Consider the following 19,101-nt stretch of genomic DNA (forward strand, 5'->3'; position numbering starts at 1 on the left):
ATGTTTCCATGGTTTCCTATCTTGGGAAACTTACGGGAAACCACAGGTTGATTGTTTCCATGTCGGGAATCTATGTGGAAACCACCGGGGTATGTTTCCATGGTTTCCTATCTTGGGAAACTTACGGGAAATCACAGGTTGATTGTTTCCACGTCGGGAATCTATGTGGAAACCACTATGTGGTTTCCATAAAATGGAAACTATATGGAAACTACTGATGTCACGATTCCCATATGTTTCCATCGGGTTTCCAAATTTGGGAAACCTGGCTTTTCATCCTGTGGATCAATATTTTGTTATACATTACTGAAGCAAAAGTATTCATCTTAACAATTTGTAACAATATATGGTAAGATTTTGATCATATGTTACGTAATTAGGGGTCAGAAGGGGACAGAATTTCAAATCTTTGACGCTTTATATCTCAAAAAGGGGGAATATTTTAATAAGCAATATTGAACAAAAGATGATCAGAATGATGTTCTAAACAATATGCATACTTTAAATTTTTGTAAAACGACCCCATAAAGGACTTGGAGGGGTGGCCCCTAAATATTTCCATTTAGCATATCTCCATAACAAATAGAAATCTCTGAATAAGTGCTGAACAAAAAATCTTCAAAATCACAAGACCTTTCATTTAATATCCAGTAAATGGGGCTGATTCCTCAAATTAGGGGCTCAGAGGGGCCAAAGTTTTTTATCTATAACTCTTTAATGATCAATATTTTGTTATGCATTACTGAAGCAAAAGTATTCATCTTAACAATTTGCAACAATATATGATAAAATTTTGATCATATGTTACATAATTAGGGGTCACACGGGGCTAGAATATCAAATCCCTGACGCTTTATATCTCAAAAAGGGGAATATTTTAATAAGCAATATTGAACAAAAGATGGTTCATAATAATGTTCTAAACAATATGCATACTTTGAATTTTTGTAAAACGGCCCCATTAAGGACTTGTGGGGGTGGCCCCTAAATATTTATATGAAGCATATCTCCATAAGGGAAAAGAAATTTCTGAATAAGTGTTGAACAAAAAGTCTTTGAAATCACAAGACCTTTCATTTGATATAAAAAAAAGGGGCTGACTCCTTCAATTAGGGGCTTAAAGGGGCCAAAAGTCTTGCATCTATACATCTTTAATGATCAATATTTTGTGATACATTACAGAAGCAAAGATATTCATCTTTACGATTTGCAACAATATATGATAAAATTTTGGTAATATCTTACGTAATAAGGGGTCGCAAGGGGACAAAATGCTATATTTTTTATGCTTTACGACTTGAAAAAGGGGGGATATTTTTATAAGCCATATTGAACAAAAGATGTTCAGAAAATCGTGATAAAAGTCAGAAACTTTAAATTTAATGAAGGAAAACTTAATGTTATTCTTTTTTAACGAATATCTCAGTAAAAATCACAACTCATCTTATCGAGAAATTCAACGGAAGACCTACTTGTTGCTCGCAACGAGATCTCATTTAGTTTATTATATAATTCTTGTAATCAATGATAAGTTAATAAATGATCCTCGTAATCACTGGTTAATTTCAGGATTTAGTTTGTTGCTTTTTTAAAATCTATTTTGAATGGAGAATTAACTGATATATCGCCTCATTCCTGTATATAGTATAAATTTAAACTACTATATAGTATAAATTTAAACTACATAGACATTTTCCCATTGATAGGATCCAGCACCTCAAGGCTGTCAGCAAGAAGCATGACAACGAAGAGCAGTGAAGGCTCCTTAAATGGCACTGGTAAGTTATATAATCCTTGTTATTACTGATATATTATTATATAATCCGTGTAATCACTGGTTATTTATTATATAATCCTTGTTATTACTGATACATTATTATATAATCCGTGTAATCACTGGTTATTTATTATATAATCCTTGTTATTACTGATACATTATTATATAATCCGTGTAATCACTGGTTATTTATTATATAATCCATGTAATCACTGGTTATTTATCATATAATCCATGTAATCACTGGTTATTTATCATATAATCCATGTAATCACTGGTTATTTATTATATAATCCTTATAATCACTGGTTATTTATTATATAATCCTTATAATCACTGGTTATTTATTATACAATCCTTGTAATCACTGGTTATTTATCATATAATCCTTTTAATCACTGGTTATTTATCATATAATCCTTATAATCACTGGTTATTTATTATATAATCCTTATAATCACTGGTTATTTATTAATAAGTATTATTTAGAGAACTCGACAGGTTCTGTATCGTAGATACAAATTTGGGGGCAGACGAGTGCGAAAGCACGAGTCTCCGCCCCCAAATTTGTATCTACGATACAGAACCTGTCGAGTTCTCTAAATGATTTGTGACACGATCAATCAAAAATAGCTCCGCCCACTTTATAACTTTGCAAACTTTCGCCAGAGTTCTGTAGATGAGGCCCCGACGGGGAGTACGCATCCGCAGTATTTATATTTCCACGGAAAACGTAAAATTCGGTCAGATTTGTTTTGACAATTTAACGGGGTAGACGTAATCGAGTGATAGTCAGTCTTAATGGATAAATTGGAGGATTTAACCGTAATTGTTGGGATCTATTGTTATAATTGTAGATGGAGATTTATCATAATTTATTTCAGGGGTCTTAAAATCCCGGTTTAACTAGATTTACAAAAACAGGATTTACAGAAAATTCTTCGATGGACTTTGATGTCACGGATTTTTATTTTCAAATTGAATTGCGACATTAAAACGCAGTGAAAGAGACGTGTGGCTATCGTCAGCGAGAAGGATTTTTTCCGTGATAGCGAATTTTCCGTTTCGTGTGGATTGTTCAAAATTAGGTACAGAGGATGTTTTCCGTTATTGCGATTTTTCTTTTTACTTTCGATCGAAATTACGTGTAGATTCTGTGTGGAATAAGTTTTTTAAAAGTGATTCAGAAATTTTGACATTCTACATTCTCAGGAAAATACCGGGTATTTCTTAAAAATTAATAATAGGAAAACATCAGTATTTATTATGTGTACGTGCTAGCTTTGCTAAATTGAATCAGATTTATTTTTAGACCGTGCTGTATTTTAGATACAGAATAGTTGGCAAATGCAATACTGTAAACAAGGCTAATGCAGAACGGAAAGTAGCTCCGCCCACCACAGTCCCGTTCTGTATTGCTAATACAGAACAGTAAACTTCAAAGAAACACACCGCTATCGTGTCACAATCTATGTAATCACTGGTTATTTATTATATAATCCATGTAATCACTGGTTATTTATCATATAATCCATGTAATCACTGGTTGTTTATCATATAATCCTTATAATCACTGGTTATTTATATATTTCAGGATTTTTTATAAATCATTGTAGCAATGTATCTCTATTCAGCTTTAGACAACTAAAACAGATTTAATGATACATTCTTTGGAATCGGGTTACATTATAATTGTTTTATACTTATTAAAATGCAAAATTTGTTCATTGTACTAGTAAAGATAATGTGTTTCATTAATTTCAGGATTTATGCTGTTGCTTCTATAACACTAATCTAGAAAGATAATAAAGTGGCATATTATCGCAATTCTGCTCACTATAGATTTTAACTACACAAACATTTTCACATTTACAGCATCAAGAATCTGCAGCCAGTCTCCAAGGAGCAGCATTAGTGAAGGTAGCCTTGCACCATAAATGGTACTAGTAAGTTATTCTATAATCCTTTTCAATCCGAGCACAAAATATGCATAATGAAACTACAGTAAAACTTTTCTAAATTAGATGTTGTGTATTTTGAAATGTTGCCTAATATGAATATAAAAACTAACAGCCCCTTTCAGTTTTCAGGATCTCATTTGCAAATTATTTTGACATATATCATAGTATGAATATTGATACCAAATTTAAAAGTAATTAAAAGAGTATGTACTGTATAATTATTTAGAATATATGTTTATTCATTGAATTTCACGACACAACCTAACTGTTCCTTACATTAAGGGACAAGGGCTTTTCGTTGCTTTTCATGTTGTAAATCTCCATTAAATTTCCTCACCCCCAGTACTGCGTAGGATAGGAGCCCCGACCACCATTATACTTTTTTAATGCACCCTACTATTACTGAGAATGTTTATGTCAACACAAATATTTTGTTTTACTTAATAAGGGCGAGGACCTCACTGGAGCTCAATGAGGAGGATCCATTAGAGGTCCCTGTAAACAAGAGAGACGGGGTCAATAGTCCACAAAGTGTCAGCGATTACTTAAAAGTAGGTCATCGGTATTTTACAAAATAATCTTTATATCGTTTTTCTTTAATTCTGTAACTTTACCATAAATTTAAATTGTTTTTAAAGATAATTATTGTCATGAAATGTGGCCTTCAATCTCATTATTATATAAATATATAGTTATTATAGTGTATGAAATGTTTTACATGTTTATTTATGTTTGCATAATATAATATTTCCTTCTCTTTTCAATCGTTTTGCTATAGTGCACCTTTTGTCTTTACATGAATATTCCTATGAAATTTTTTTGCACATCAATAACAGTCACAGGATTTTTTGTCCCCCGCTTTCGCAAATGCGAGAGAACATTAAATCTCATTCGTCTGTCCATCAGTCTGTCAGTCTGTCCGTCTGTCAGTCCATCAGTCCATCACAAAAACTTTAACCTTGCCCATAACGTTTGATTAAGTGGAGCTATGACTTTTATATTTCACATGTGTATTTCTTGTGACAAGACCTTTCTTTGGATACCACCAAATTTGAACTTTTGACCTTGACCTTGGAGTTTGACCCACTTTTACACAAAAAATTCTTAACTTTTACTTTGGCCATAACTTTTGAATGGTATGTTCTACGGTAGGACTTTCATATTTCACATACATTTTCTTTGTAGCAAGGTCTTTCATTGGATACCAACAACTTTGACCTTTTGACCTTTACCTTGAAAATTTCCGTACTTGTGAAAAAACTTAAAACCTTGACCATAACTTTTGAATGGTAAGGGCTAAGGCTTTCATTTTTCACATATGTAATCCATGTGAAAAGACCTTTCATTGGATACCAAAAACTTTGACCCTTTGACCTTGACCTTGGAGTTTTAACTACTTTTTAAAAAACTTTAGCCTTGGCCACAACTTTTGAATGATAGATACTAGAACCATCATATTTCACATATGTATTTTTTTGGCAAGAAAGCGGGGGACCACAATTTTTTGAATTTACTTATTTTCTTTCATTCCAATCATTTTCGTCCATTCTATCAAAACAGGCCAAATCCTCCAATAGCATTGAAGACGAGGTAGAAGTAGAAGTCACTCCTATGTCCCAGGAGTTGGCGCAAGACTTCAATTGTCACGCGGGCTCTCCGTGCATGCTGCTTGAGCAGAGTCCTAAGGTTGAGCAGTATAGAACTTCCAAATGTAAGCCTAGTTTATATTTATTTGGAAAGTTAGACATTGGATCTTTATTTGAAATTTGCATAGAAAATTATGATTGATACTCACCAAGGGAAGAAAACTCCCCATCCCTAACATTAACATTTTAAACTTCTATAGAAATACAGGGCAACTTTCCTATTAAATTCTTATCACTTTAAGCATCCTTTTGTGGTCAGTTTTAGAAATATAAAAATTAATTTGGAAACGCCTTTCAGTTAAAGAGGAGGCATCTGGACCAGAAAACATTAATTAAAGCTTTTGTTGTCTGTACATCCTTTGGAGGAAGTTTAATTTTAAAAATATGAAAATTAATTTGAACACAGCTCTCATTTAAAAGGCTGTCCAAGGATCATTTTAAAAAAGAACTTCCTCTGAACCAGAGAACATTATTTACAGCTATTCTTATCTGTAAATTTGTAGGTGAAGCAACAGAACAGAGGTAGGATTCAAGAAGTGGAAACAAGAGGTACGTGCATGTTTATATGCTAACTCTTGGGAAGGGGGGGGTAAATTTTTTTCATTTTTTTCTGTTAAATGCATGAAACCTTTATCAGAAGGTTGAGGTAGAGGGGAACGTTTAATGGACTGTAACAGGAGAAATATATACACAATGAATCAGACAAAGATTCGAAGCCGTGCCCCCTGAATGTCCAGTCATGTCTACTGACTGAGCTTTCTGGCTTCAATTGGGCCACATCCATCTGCCTGCCAAAGCCCTTCCCCCTTATGGTTTTCAGACCTCATAGACATCAACCCTGGGGTCTTTCCTGACTATTCCAAGGCCTGCTCACAGTACCAAATATGACGGGAGGGGAATAAAATGTAATAAACCAGACTGGGGATTTAAGGCAGTCTTAATTTCCAGTCATTTGCTTTACCCTCTCAGCAATCTGGTGTCTGGCAACCGAACCTGCCTCATCGCCATAAGTTGAAATTTCAGTAACTCATATTTAATTACTTTTAAAATTTAAAATTACATAAAAAAGGGGCTGTTTTAAACGGCCAGTTTAATTTTTAGCTCACCTGAGCCGAAGGCTCAAGTGAGCTTTTCTGATCACATTTTGTCCGTCGTCCGTCCGTCCGTCTGTCTAGCTGTCTGTCTGTCCGTCTGTAAACTTTTCACATTTTCGACTTCTTCTCAAGAACCACTGGGCCAATTTTGACCAAACTTGGTACAAAGCATCCTTGGGTAAAGGGGAATTTAAATTGTTAAAATAAAGGGCCAAGTCCCCTCACAAGGGGAGATAATCAAGAAAAGACAAAAATAGGTTGGGGTCATTAAAAAATCTTCTTCTCAAGAACCACTGGGTCAGAAAAGCTGAAACTTACATGGAAGCATCCTGGTATAGTGTAGATTCTAAATTGTTCAAATCATGAACCCCGGGGGAAGGGCGGGGCCACAATGGGGAATCAAAGTTTTACATAGAAATATATAGGAAAAATCTTTGAAAATCTTCTTCTCAAGAACCACTGGGCCAGAAAAGCTGAAACTTTTGTGGAAGCATCCTGGGGTAGTGTACATTCTAAATTGTTCAAATCATGACCCCCTAGGGAAGGGCGGGGCCACTATGGGGAATCAAAGTTTTACATAGAAATATATAGGAAAAATCTTTGAAAATCTTCTTCTCAAGAACCACTGGGCCAGAAAAGCTCCTGTATGAATTTTAAAGGCGGATTCCGCCTGGAAATTGGGTGGAATTGAGCAGGAATTGGCAAATTCCGGGCGTACTTGAGGTGGAGACGGAATTTTCAAAGAGTTACGCCTCAGTAGAAGAGACGTCTTACAGGCGTCATTTGTAATTTCCGGGTGTCAATTGGCAAATTCAGATTTTCCGGGCGTAAAATGGCAGGAAAATAGGAACAAAAATTACGCCTGGAACTTTCAGGAGATGTAAAAGCCTCTGATTGGTCAATTTAATTATCAATTAAGGGTCATTTCAGATAGGAGGTTAAGTTTGAATTTGATAATGAAGGAGGGAGTTTAGTGTGAGTGAAACAGGAAATGCAGATATCTCAATGTTAAGGCTTTTACACTTCTTGAGGATGACACAGTGTCTGCTGGTAGGTCACAGTGATCATGAATATCTATTTGAGTAAATATGTACAATGATAGTTATAACTTGTTGACCCTAAAATTACTTTAGATATTTGAGTTTGTCCTTGCACACATTCTGAGAAATATCAGTCTGATATTATAGAGGCTGCAGTGAGAATCTAACTGTAAACTGCTGAGTAAGTGAAGAATTGTATTCAGTCAGTAACTAAAATGTTTCAATATAATTATTGAAGTGATAAAATGTACAGGTATTGTAAAAGGGTTTGTTTAATTCTAAATACACACTCAATCAGGTGGTCGTGTTTTAGTGTCCCTAATACACAAAATTCATATGTTATTTTTCTATACTTGTTAATGATATATGTTAATGACCTGTCATTATGTTTTCTTACAGTTCAAAAAGCTAAATTTTTAGCTTTAACATTGTAAATCATAATCTGAATGTTTTTCTTTGTTAACATGGTAAATATATAGGTTTTTAGGTCACATAGTATTATAAAATAATAAGGACATTCCAGGGTAACTCTATTCCAGGCGTCATTTTAGTTTCCAGGCGTAATTTTTTTTTACGGGCGTCATTTATTTTTCCGGGCGTATCTCATTTGCATTTTTCGCCTCAAATTCCTGCCCATTTACGCTTGGTTTCCGCCTAAGATACGCCCGGAACCTGTGTATCACCATATATGTAGAGAGACAAATTGACGCCTCTGCAAGTACGCCTCAATTCCCCCTATATTCCAGGCGGAACATTTCGTACAGGCTGAGTGAAACTTATGTGGAAGCATCCTGGGGTAGTGTACATTCTAAATTGTTCAAATCATGACCAGAAAAGCTAAAACTTATGTACACATGGAAGGATCCTGGGGTAGTGTAGATTTCTAAATGTCTAAATTATGATCAGTGGGGTAGGGTGGGGATGCATTATGTATTACAAGGAGGAAATCTGGTAAAGAACAGAATGGTCAAAAAGCTTCTCAGGTGAGCGGTGTGGCCCATGGGCCTCTTGTTTTGTATGTTTTCTATCATTACACATTATTTGACTAAAACTATACTGAAATAAGCAAGCTAAAACTGCTTCATGTTCCTGAGGTTTCAGAAGAGTATGCAACAAATTGACGAGGCCGAGTCTAATTCGAGTACACATGGCTTTGTGCAGCTTTTTAATTTCATGCAGTCATTTGTGCGACTGTACACCTTTGCCAAATATTTTGATTTAAATACAAAATGAACATACAGGTCTGAAAAGGTGATTTTATGAAATTAATTAGGGAAAATGCTAAAATGGCTCTAACGACATCAAAATTTCTGATATTGTTAGCAATGCATGACGCTGAAGAATGACGCGTGATTCGCTTGTATGTTCAAGACGTCTATGGAAAATATACTAAAAACTGATGACAGAACATCCAACGAAACAATTACTAGCAATCAAAACATTGCTATTTGTTTTGACAGAAAAAATCATATGCGCCGATATTTCATCTGCACTGACATGTATCTCTACCGCCATATGGCAATTTTAGATGTATTGGGCTTCGAAAAAAAAAACTTAGTAATTAATTCCTCGACCAATCTAGATGGTCCATTTTTCACAATTTGGTGACTTTTTATTATAACTTTCATCTTTTTGAATGAAAAAGAAATCTCAAGGTCAGAAATACAAAAAATAAGGGAAATAAATTTGATAATATGGTGCTTTTCCAAGAAATTCCCATAGGGTCCAATATTAAAATTTTTTAGATGGCCCCTTTCGAAATCGGGACGGTAAACGTTCGAATTTTTAATCTTAAAACAATAAATGTAACAGTAAAAATTAATTATCAAAAAAATTATCAAAATGCTTAAGGCAGACATAATTAGACTTGACCTCGTTAAATTAATAAAAAACGAAATTATACAACATGTAAGTTTTGAATAAAACGGATTTGTTTCAATGAAAATAGTTTGAATATTTTGAAAATATTATCCTATTTGTGAACAAGAAAGAAATTTTCCTGTGGAAAATGTTCACATTTTGAAAAAAAACAAGTTTTAGTTATTCAATTTATATACAATTGTATAACTAAAGTACTTGTAAACAAAAAAAAATTGCAAGAATGTGATTAAAAATCCTATTTACAAGGTAGCATTCCTACTTGAAGACTGCCAAATACATGTGCAGGGTAAACCAAAGCTCTTTTTTTTCATTTGATATCGTCCTTTAAATATATATTGTTTATTTTTATCCATAAACTTGCTTTTTCTCGACACATTTGGATGAGGTGTGTATATGTTCTTTTACAATATCACATTGAACTACATGTTTGCATAAAATGAAATTTTCTAAATTTTTTTTCAAACACAGGCTTTTCAGTTATAATAATATGATTTTGTATGTTTGTTTCATCTATTATGACTATTGTGTAAGAAAAATGCCAAGTTAATGAAAAGTTTTGTTTTTTTTTTAATTTTTAACATATTAGCACTGCTATTGCTGCAATAACGCAGCCCTCATTTTTATTGGAGGGGGGTTAAATTATTGCATATGTTAAATGATTTTTTATACCATAACTCCAACAATTCACAATGTGACATACTATAGATTCCTCTTTCATTCGAATCCAGTATGTGTTCTTAAAGTCATGTCACAAAATGGCCTGCAATTAGTACGTTGATCTTTGGAGAGGGCGTTCATAGGCTTGTCGTTCAATTTATCCATATCATTAATATGAATAACATATATTTTAAAACTAAAATTACATGTAAATTAATTGTAGACCCATAAATTCACATTTTTCACTTCATTAATTTCAGTTTTATATAATATATCACATATTAAAAATTAGATCAATTTATTGTAATTCTTGGAGGGTTCTTATAACAAAATAATCAATACCACCCTTATATTAGGGAATCTACAGTTGTACTTAGGTGTTTTTTATTTAATATTACTTACTTCATATTATCCTGTTCTTAAATAAAATGTTAAGATAATTGATAAATTTCTAGGGCCATGGCCTACTTAATTTGCTAGGCATGGCAGCATATCTAATTGCGTTAAGGGATTCCAACCCTCAGCCAGGAAGGAAAACTCTTTTATTAATTTATATTTTAATTCAAAAAGTCTTTAAAGAAGCTTGAAAATTACCCGGTAAATCTTTTCATGCAAAAATTTTCATTATATGCCTTTCAATGTGCTTCAAGGTTCTTTGCAAAGCTCCATAAATCATTTCTTATTTTATATCATGTTAATAAACATTGGTATCCAAAAATGCTTTTTCGGGATAAAAATTTACTTTCATTAGACCTTTCTAAGAAGTTCAAAGAACCTTGAAGCACATTGAGAGACATATAATGAAAATTGTTGCATGAAAAGATTTAATTTTCAAGCTTCATTTAAAGACTTTTTGAATTAAATCATAAATTAAAGAGTTGTCTTTCCTGGCTGAGGGTCGGAGTCCCTTAAGGTGGGGTGTTGATCAGGATAATCACTTGCATGCATTGATTAAATTCAAGTGCTATTTTTAGATATAATTTTGTGCATCACTTGCTTATATCAATTTTTTTAACGTAACTATTTAATTATAATTAATATTGTGTTTAAATCACAGCCAACATATTTATAATCTCAACATTTCATCAATTTCTGAATCCAAGTAACAAATATATAATATATTGTCATGAAGCCGTCAAATGAATGAATAAGATTACCGTGTTTGTCTTATTTATGTTGTCTTTTCAACCCTCTAAATGTTAAGGTCTCCTATTTTGTTTGCAGGTCACCCAAGAAGAAGGGTAGAAAAATTCCTGAGAACTCCACTATTTGGCAGCTTCAGTCCATGCTATTCTAAAGGCTGTTCCGATCTTAATGTACTGCACACCATGTTTTCTCTCCATGTTTTTTTCTCAATGTTTGAATGTTTTTTATTTTAATCTTTGATATTTTTATGATTTTTCTTTCTCTTTGGTGTTTTAATGGGTTTTTTTCTTCGGTGTTTATTTTTTTTTTTATCCAAATTCAATATTTTCTGTAAACGGTTAAATACTTTTATTGTAGATAAGTTTAAATGAATGTATGGTATTATTAAAATTATTGCAAGGAAAATGTGTTTTGGTTTTTTTTTTTTTTTTAATTAATTGTGATTGGTTTTGTGTCTTTCAATGTAGGAGGAGTTCAGTGGACCAAAACACTTTGAGTCCCCCCTCTTTCCGTTTGTCAGTGGATTTATAAAACTAGAAAAATGCCCATACGATATAAATTATCAGTCCAGGGTTCATTAGTAATGCAACATATGAAAATAAATATATGTACCTTGAATAGCTTTTTAAACTGAGTTTAAGAAAGCTCTAAGCACTAACATTTTAACTTGGATTGTATCGAGGTTTGCATATTAAAACCATTTAGTTAACATGCAGGATAATTAATGTTAACATGCAACAAACATGTATTTATGTCAACCTGAGACTTATTTATCTTAACATGCAACATCATTATATAAATATGTTATTTCTGTCAACATGCAAGATACATGTAACCAAGTTAGCACGCATTGCCAAGATGATTATGTCTGCATATAAGATGTGGACAGGTAACTTATTCTCTTGCATGTTGACAAAAATAAGTCACATTTTGACATAACTAAACTGAATTTTAACATAATTATCTTGCATGTTGACATAAATAAATTGCATATTAATAAGTTGCATGTTAACATGTAACAATCTTGCATTTTGCATGCCAATATAGTTATGCTCCTTCTGAAAATAATTACGCTGTATCTTAAAGCTTGCATTTATGATGTCAGAAACTTATGGTGGCATATTTCTGCCCCCTACATGCGAGATAAATTATGTTAACATGCAGCATGATTATGTAGACATGCAACATATTTATGTCAACATGCAAGTTAATTATGTTGACATGCAAGTTACCAATCTTATAAGAAAATATAATTTAGATATGGGTCAATTTACTTACTAACACCTGTATCTGACATTTTAGATGCAATATGCAAGATAATTATGTCAACATGCGACTTTTTTATATCAACATGCAAGATTATTATGTCAACATGCGACTTATTTATGTCAACATGCAAGATAATTATGTCAACATGCGACTTTTTTTATATCAACATGCAAGATAATTATGTCAACATGCGACTTATTTATGTCAACATGCAAGATAATTATGTTAACATGCATGATATGTAAGTTGATATGCAAGTAATTATCTTGCATGTTAACATAAGTAAGTTGCATGTGAACATAAGTATCCTGCATGTCCACATAATATCTCGTATGTTAACATAAGTATCTTGCATGTTGACATAAATAAGTTGCATGTCTACATAATTAATTCGCATGTTGACATAAATATCTTGCAAGTCAACATAATTATATCGCATCTTAACATAAATAAATCGCATCTTTTCATAATTATGTTGCATCTTGCATGTACGATGTCAGATACGGGCGTCAGCACGGGATTTTAGTCATATTTAAATCAAATTCCCTTAAAAGATTTGTAACTTGCATGTCAACATAATTATCTTGCATGTATACATAATTTTCTTGCATGTTGACATAATTTTCTTGCATGTTAACATAATTTATCTTGCATGTAGGGGGCAGAAATATGCCACCATAGAAACTAGCGTTTATGATGGTATATTTTTACCCCATATCTGAATGATAAATTACGTCAACCTGGAAGAAAATTGTGTCAGCATGCAAGATTTGCAAGAAAATTATGTCAACATGCAAAATAATTTTCTCTACCTGCAAGTTAATTACTACCAGTATGTTGGCATGCACATTTTTACAAGTATCTTTTAAGAGTATCTATGGTGGCATATTTCTGCCCCTTACATGCAAGATAAATTATGTTAACATGCCACATGATTATGTAGACATGCATAATATTTATGTCAACATGCAAGTTAATTATGTTGACATGCGAGTTACCAATTATATATTAAGAAAATATAATTTAAATATGGGTTAATAACGCCTGTATCTGACATGTTAGATGCAATATGCAATATAATTATGTAGACATGCAACATTTTTATGTCAATATGCAAGATAATTATGTCAATATGCGACATTTTTATGTCAACATGCGACTTATTTATGTCAACATGCAAGATAATTATGTCAACATGCGACTTATTGATGTTAACATGCGAGATAATTATGTCAACATGCAACTTATCTACATGTATGTCAACATGCAAGATAATTATGTTAACATGCTAGATATATTAGTTGATATGCAAATTAATATAGTGCATGTGAACATAAATATCCTGCATGTCTACATAATATATCGCATGTAAACATAAGTATCTCGCATGTTAACATAAGTATCTTCCATGTTGACATAAATAAGTTGCATGTGTGCATAATTAACCCGCATGTTGATATAAATATCTTGCATGTCAACATAATTATCTCGCATGTTAACATAAGTAAATCGCATCTTCTCATAAGAATGTTGCATCTTGCATCTACGATGTCAGATACGGGCGTCAGCACGGGATTTTACCCATATTTAAATGGGATTCCCTTAAAAGATTTGTAATTTGCATGTCAACATAATTTTCTTGCATGTTGTCATAATTTTCTTGTATGTTAACATAATTTATCTTGCATGTACGAGGCAGAAATATGCCACCATAGTATACGTTAGGCTAGGGTAGAGTTAGAATGAATTCATCGGCAGTAGTAGAATTTGTGTGTCAGGTGGAAATAGTTCTTATCAGATCGAGGCCCCAGATTCTCTATATATTAATAGGAACCCTTATAATGAGAATACTCGGTGACGGGTTACGTTGCCCAGTCACATTTAGTCTTTGGAACGTATAGCAACTCAGGGACGTAGCAACCGGGGGGGCCCCCATTTTTTTCCCGAACATAACCTTTACTATAGTAAATGTTCATTGATAGGATGGTTGGCCCCCCCACTTTATAACCAAAGTATAGTGATATCAAGGATTGTAGGGGAAAAATTGAAAGTGATAGTAAGTTGGCTTTGAAAAAGTTGGCCACTACCCCCCCCCCCCTCCACGAAATAGGATTTTCGAGTTTGGGCAACTTTTAATTTTCGTTTTTTCTATACCCCCCGCTTGAAAAGCGGGAGGGTATTAGTAATCGTTAATTCCGTCCGTCTTTACGTCTGTCCGTAAGTCCGTCCGTCCGTCTTTTACACTTTGGGGTACCCGTCTCTTATCCGCAACTCCTCTTATACCACTGAATGAAATTTGATGAAACTTTCACAGAATCTTTATTACATATTGCCATTGTGCACCTCCTATTTTTCTTTTTGATCCGACACATATTTTGGGTTTCCCGGCCACAGCAAAACATGGACTTTGTCATCAGTTATAATCATATGGGAGGCGGGGGGTATCATTTAGCGAGCTCATTGCTCACAGTACCTCTATTTTTTTTTTTTTTTGCTTGTCAACTTTTTCAGGTAAGTAAAAAAAAAATTTCTCTGGTTGGCCCCCCACTTTCAAAAACGATGCTACGTGCCTGCAACTGGTAAAACTGATATTTTGATTGTCTTCTAATCGTATAATTATGCAGACTCATTATACTCAGGAAAATAATCTATCGGCTCATCATTTTACTCAGAATTTAGGAAAATCATATATCCCCTAAAAAGAACCCTGGATAAGATAATTATGTTCTGATAATCACATTACAAAGTTATATCTAAAATATTAATAGGCTTCGGAATTGGGTAGGGGGCACAATGAAGGAATTGGACATTGGGGCATGGTTTATCCCCCTCCCCATTTTCAACAAGCACAGGTTGCAGTATATTCAAAGAAGGGTAAGTAGAAGGGTTCCTGGAAAAATGGAACTGAAAGAAGGTTGATCTTACCCCCAGTCCCTTTCCCCTTTCCACTGAAATAGAATTTTCGCATTTGGACTATATACTATTTTCTTCCCTTTTTTGTTGTTTTTTTTATTCAGGTTGAAATATTTTTTCTCTTTCAATAAGCCCCTCTTTCTTTTTGCTTCCGACACCAAGGATGATATTGTATCGATATTTTTTCTTCAATACAAAGCCATACTCTCTACTGGTACCATATATGGCTTTTACTTCATTTTTGAACATTTGCACTTCAGTAACGTAGGCCTATAGTGTCAGTGTATATTTCATCTTTGGTAGTGCTGGCTTTATCGTGAGGATTACTTCCCTTGGACTGCAGGCTGATCATGTGTTTTGGGAATGATTAGGTATGATGCTGTTTCATCGGGGAATAGACACATAGCAGGGAGGATGTTTGTCAGAAATATTTAGGAAATGTCCCATTCGATGAAATTTTAGTGTACCGCATTTTCAATGGGGGAAAGAAGGATATGGAGATAACGAACAGTATATTCAGTATAAGAGTCCATAAAACAATACAAAATAAGAGCAGAGCAAACACGGACCCCCGAAACATCAGAGGTGGGATCAGGTGCCATGGAGGAGTGAGCATCCCCTGCCGACCGGTCCCACCCGCCGTGTGCTCCTTGTCATGATCAGGAAATAACGGAAAAAATCCGTCGTCAATTCAGTGTATAAATAATGGACTAACAATTGGTATGAAAAACGTCAGTCAGCATTTGACTTAATGATAAATTGTATTTGCTGACAAGGTCATTGTATCGACCACAGAACTTACGAAATGATGACTTTAAACGAGACTGTTGATATTCTTGTTTCTTCAACTTGCTTGTCAATAATTTACCTCGTTTTAGAAATTGTTTAGAAATTGTTCATACCTAGAGCAATCCATGCTCTTGCGTATCGAATCAGCTGAGATATATATATACCCCGTATGCAGGTGATGAAGGTATATTGCTGCATAAGTAAGGGAAGTTGACGATAGAAAAGTTAAAGTCATCACGTTTATCATATAGCTTGGTTGTTAGATTACCATTGGTGTCTTTTTGATGTAAAATATCCAAGTATGAAACAGAAGTGTCGGACTCTGTGGTATCTTTTATCTCAAGCTCACCAGGATATATCGTATCGACGTAGGAATTGAAATAACCATTATTAACTTAATTGACAATACGTTGTCGATATTAACTGAATGTCGAGTTGAAGGTCACAGCAAGTGTTTTCTTCTTTTCACGCTTAAGATTTGGAAAAAAGAAAATTTTGTCGGTAATTAACTTTTACACAACTACATGTACTTGTCCCCCCCCCAAAAAAAACAATTAAAATTGTTCCTATATTTCAAAGTGTCTGATCAAACAGCATCCGTGCCCTGCAAACATACCCGAATCGGGTGTTGTACGTCAATTGATTCCTGATGAATTTACATTTAAGTATTTTTGTGCCCTTCAACTTTTACATGACATTTTTCTATCAATGCATCTCTCTTTCCTTCTGTGCTTTAACTGCTTTTTAGCTCACCTGAGATGAAAGCTCAAGTGAGCTTATCTGATCACCCGTTGTCCGTCTAGCTGTCCATCCGTCTGTCTAGCTTTTCGTCCGTCCGTCCGTCCACATTTTCATCTTCTCAAGAATCACTCGGCAAATTTTAACCAAACTTGGTACAACATCCTATGGTGAGGGAGGAATTTAAATTATCAAAAAAAATAATAATAAAAGACCAAGTCATACTTTTTAAGCGGTTAGCTAGCTAACCGCTTTATGGCATGGCTCCAAAAACCGGAAACTTCCATAAGGCGCCATCTATCGACATCGCTCTATGGCACGTAACCTTATCCTTCTGCAATCAAAACCGGAAACTTCCGTAAGGCGCTACCTATCGACATCGCTTTATGGCAAGTAACCGTATCCTTCTGCAACCAAAACCGGAAACTTCCACAAGGCGCTACCTATCGACAACGGTAACTTCAGCACAGCGCTTCCTATGATTTGTATACTGTTGGCGTAATACGCCCCCTGGTGAGAGATTGACAATATGCTGTGTATGAAGAGTGGCTATTATAACGATTATATCGAATTCTTATTAGTATTTACCAGAGCATTGACAATACTTAGAACACTAACTTCAAAGAACTGAGAATTTGGTCCTTATTACATGTACATCGTGCGATCGCGATATATAGCTACTGTTAGTTTATTTTTGAAAGTTGAACGATACGGTTAATTATACAGCAGGTTGAAGGTTATTACAGACTGCAAAAACATCAGCAAATCTCTCGATCAAGTTTGATTTTCCTTGCCAAAGTATTTTAAGAAACATCATTTATTAAGTTAAGTAATACCTGAAAAACGCTTTTATAAAAACACCGAATACATCTGTAATTTTTACACTTTTTCTTAATCTTGGCAATTAGCAAAAATTTAAAATATATACTAAATGCTTATTTATAAGTTTTGAAAATTTGATCAATTCCCAGGGAACGTACTATTAGCTGTGAAAATACTTTTTAAATTTTTCGATTATTATTTTGAGCGTTTGAGAAGAATTAAATTAAAATACAGGTGTTTAGAGGCACATTGATAGAAAACAAATCAGTGTATATTGTTTAACCGACATATTGAAGAAAGTGACACTGATAACTTCTTTTGTGACATGACCCGGCGAGTTTTCCTTTGAAGTCAAGCGTACTGTAACTGCGATACAGAACACTTTTTGTGGGCGTTTCTTATGCAAATGAGCAGAAACTGTACTGTATCTGCAAAATATCAACGATACAGTACGGTTTATTTTTAGCCATGACGGAAAGCTGTATCCATATTCAGACACAAGAATCGTTCAATTTCCATGAAAGCACTGTTAGTATTTACTCAAAATTTGAGGTGAATTAAGAATAAAATTTTACAACGTAGTTATTAGTGTCGAATTCAAAAATTTTAGAAAGGAGGGAGTGGGACAGTTCACAAATGATTACTACGCCCCCCCCAAAAAAAAAATAAATGGAAACTCGTATATTATACACGGTGAGGGGGGTAGATTTATAGCCAACCAAGACACTATGTAGTGTTATCGTTTCTTGTTGATAAATTAATAAGCGTATGTATACAAGTTTTGCAAAAATCATATACGAAAGCGAAAAAGAAAACAAAAACTCACAGGAGGGTTGAGTGGGGGTACCAGTGAGTGCTGGGATCCCCTTTGGTTACTCTACATTTTATTAAAAACATGAAGGTAAAATACCCCCCCCCCTCGCTTTCATTTCATCTGTTTATTTCATTTTTTAAATAATACGACAGGTGTAGGACATTGTCGGACTTTTTTCTCAGAATACAGTTTCGCAGAAGTATTTTTGTTCCAAAAACATTCCCACATGATTCTGATATATTTAAATGTTTTGGATTAAATCGTAGCTTAAATTTAAAAAACAAAGTCGGCAACAGCTGAATAGAGAAAAAAAACCTACGCAATCAAATTTAAATTTATTTTTTTGGAAAACAAATTATATAATGCATCTCCTAAATAATTATTTTAAAATGATGAATACCTGCATGTCCACCTCTCTCGGCATTTCACTTGCGAATGCTTAAAATGGGATATTAAATCAATTTTCTGCTAAAATCATCCGATTGGTTGAGAGATATGTACCCAAATATGAATGTAAATTGGTGAGGTCATTAGAAAGGTCATGTCACAAGTCA

General features: G+C 33.9%; 1 protein-coding gene across 1 annotated transcript; it reads left to right on the plus strand.

The window, feature by feature from the left end:
- Positions 1-3,652: 3,652 nt before the first annotated feature.
- LOC134261118 (uncharacterized) lies at positions 3,653-11,599 on the plus strand (the record flags this gene model as incomplete). The annotated part of the gene is made up of 5 exons (XM_062743580.1): positions 3,653-3,717; positions 4,187-4,289; positions 5,299-5,449; positions 5,888-5,933; positions 11,281-11,599. Coding segments are annotated over 4 exons (342 nt in total), but the record flags the coding sequence as incomplete, so codon positions are not given.
- Between the last annotated feature and the right edge of the window lie 7,502 nt (positions 11,600-19,101).

This window comes from Saccostrea cucullata, unplaced genomic scaffold, assembly GCF_032062105.1.
Source record: "Saccostrea cucullata isolate Sc308-1 unplaced genomic scaffold, CSIRO_AGI_Scuc_v1 ctg12468, whole genome shotgun sequence".
NCBI lineage: Eukaryota > Metazoa > Mollusca > Bivalvia > Ostreida > Ostreidae > Saccostrea > Saccostrea cuccullata.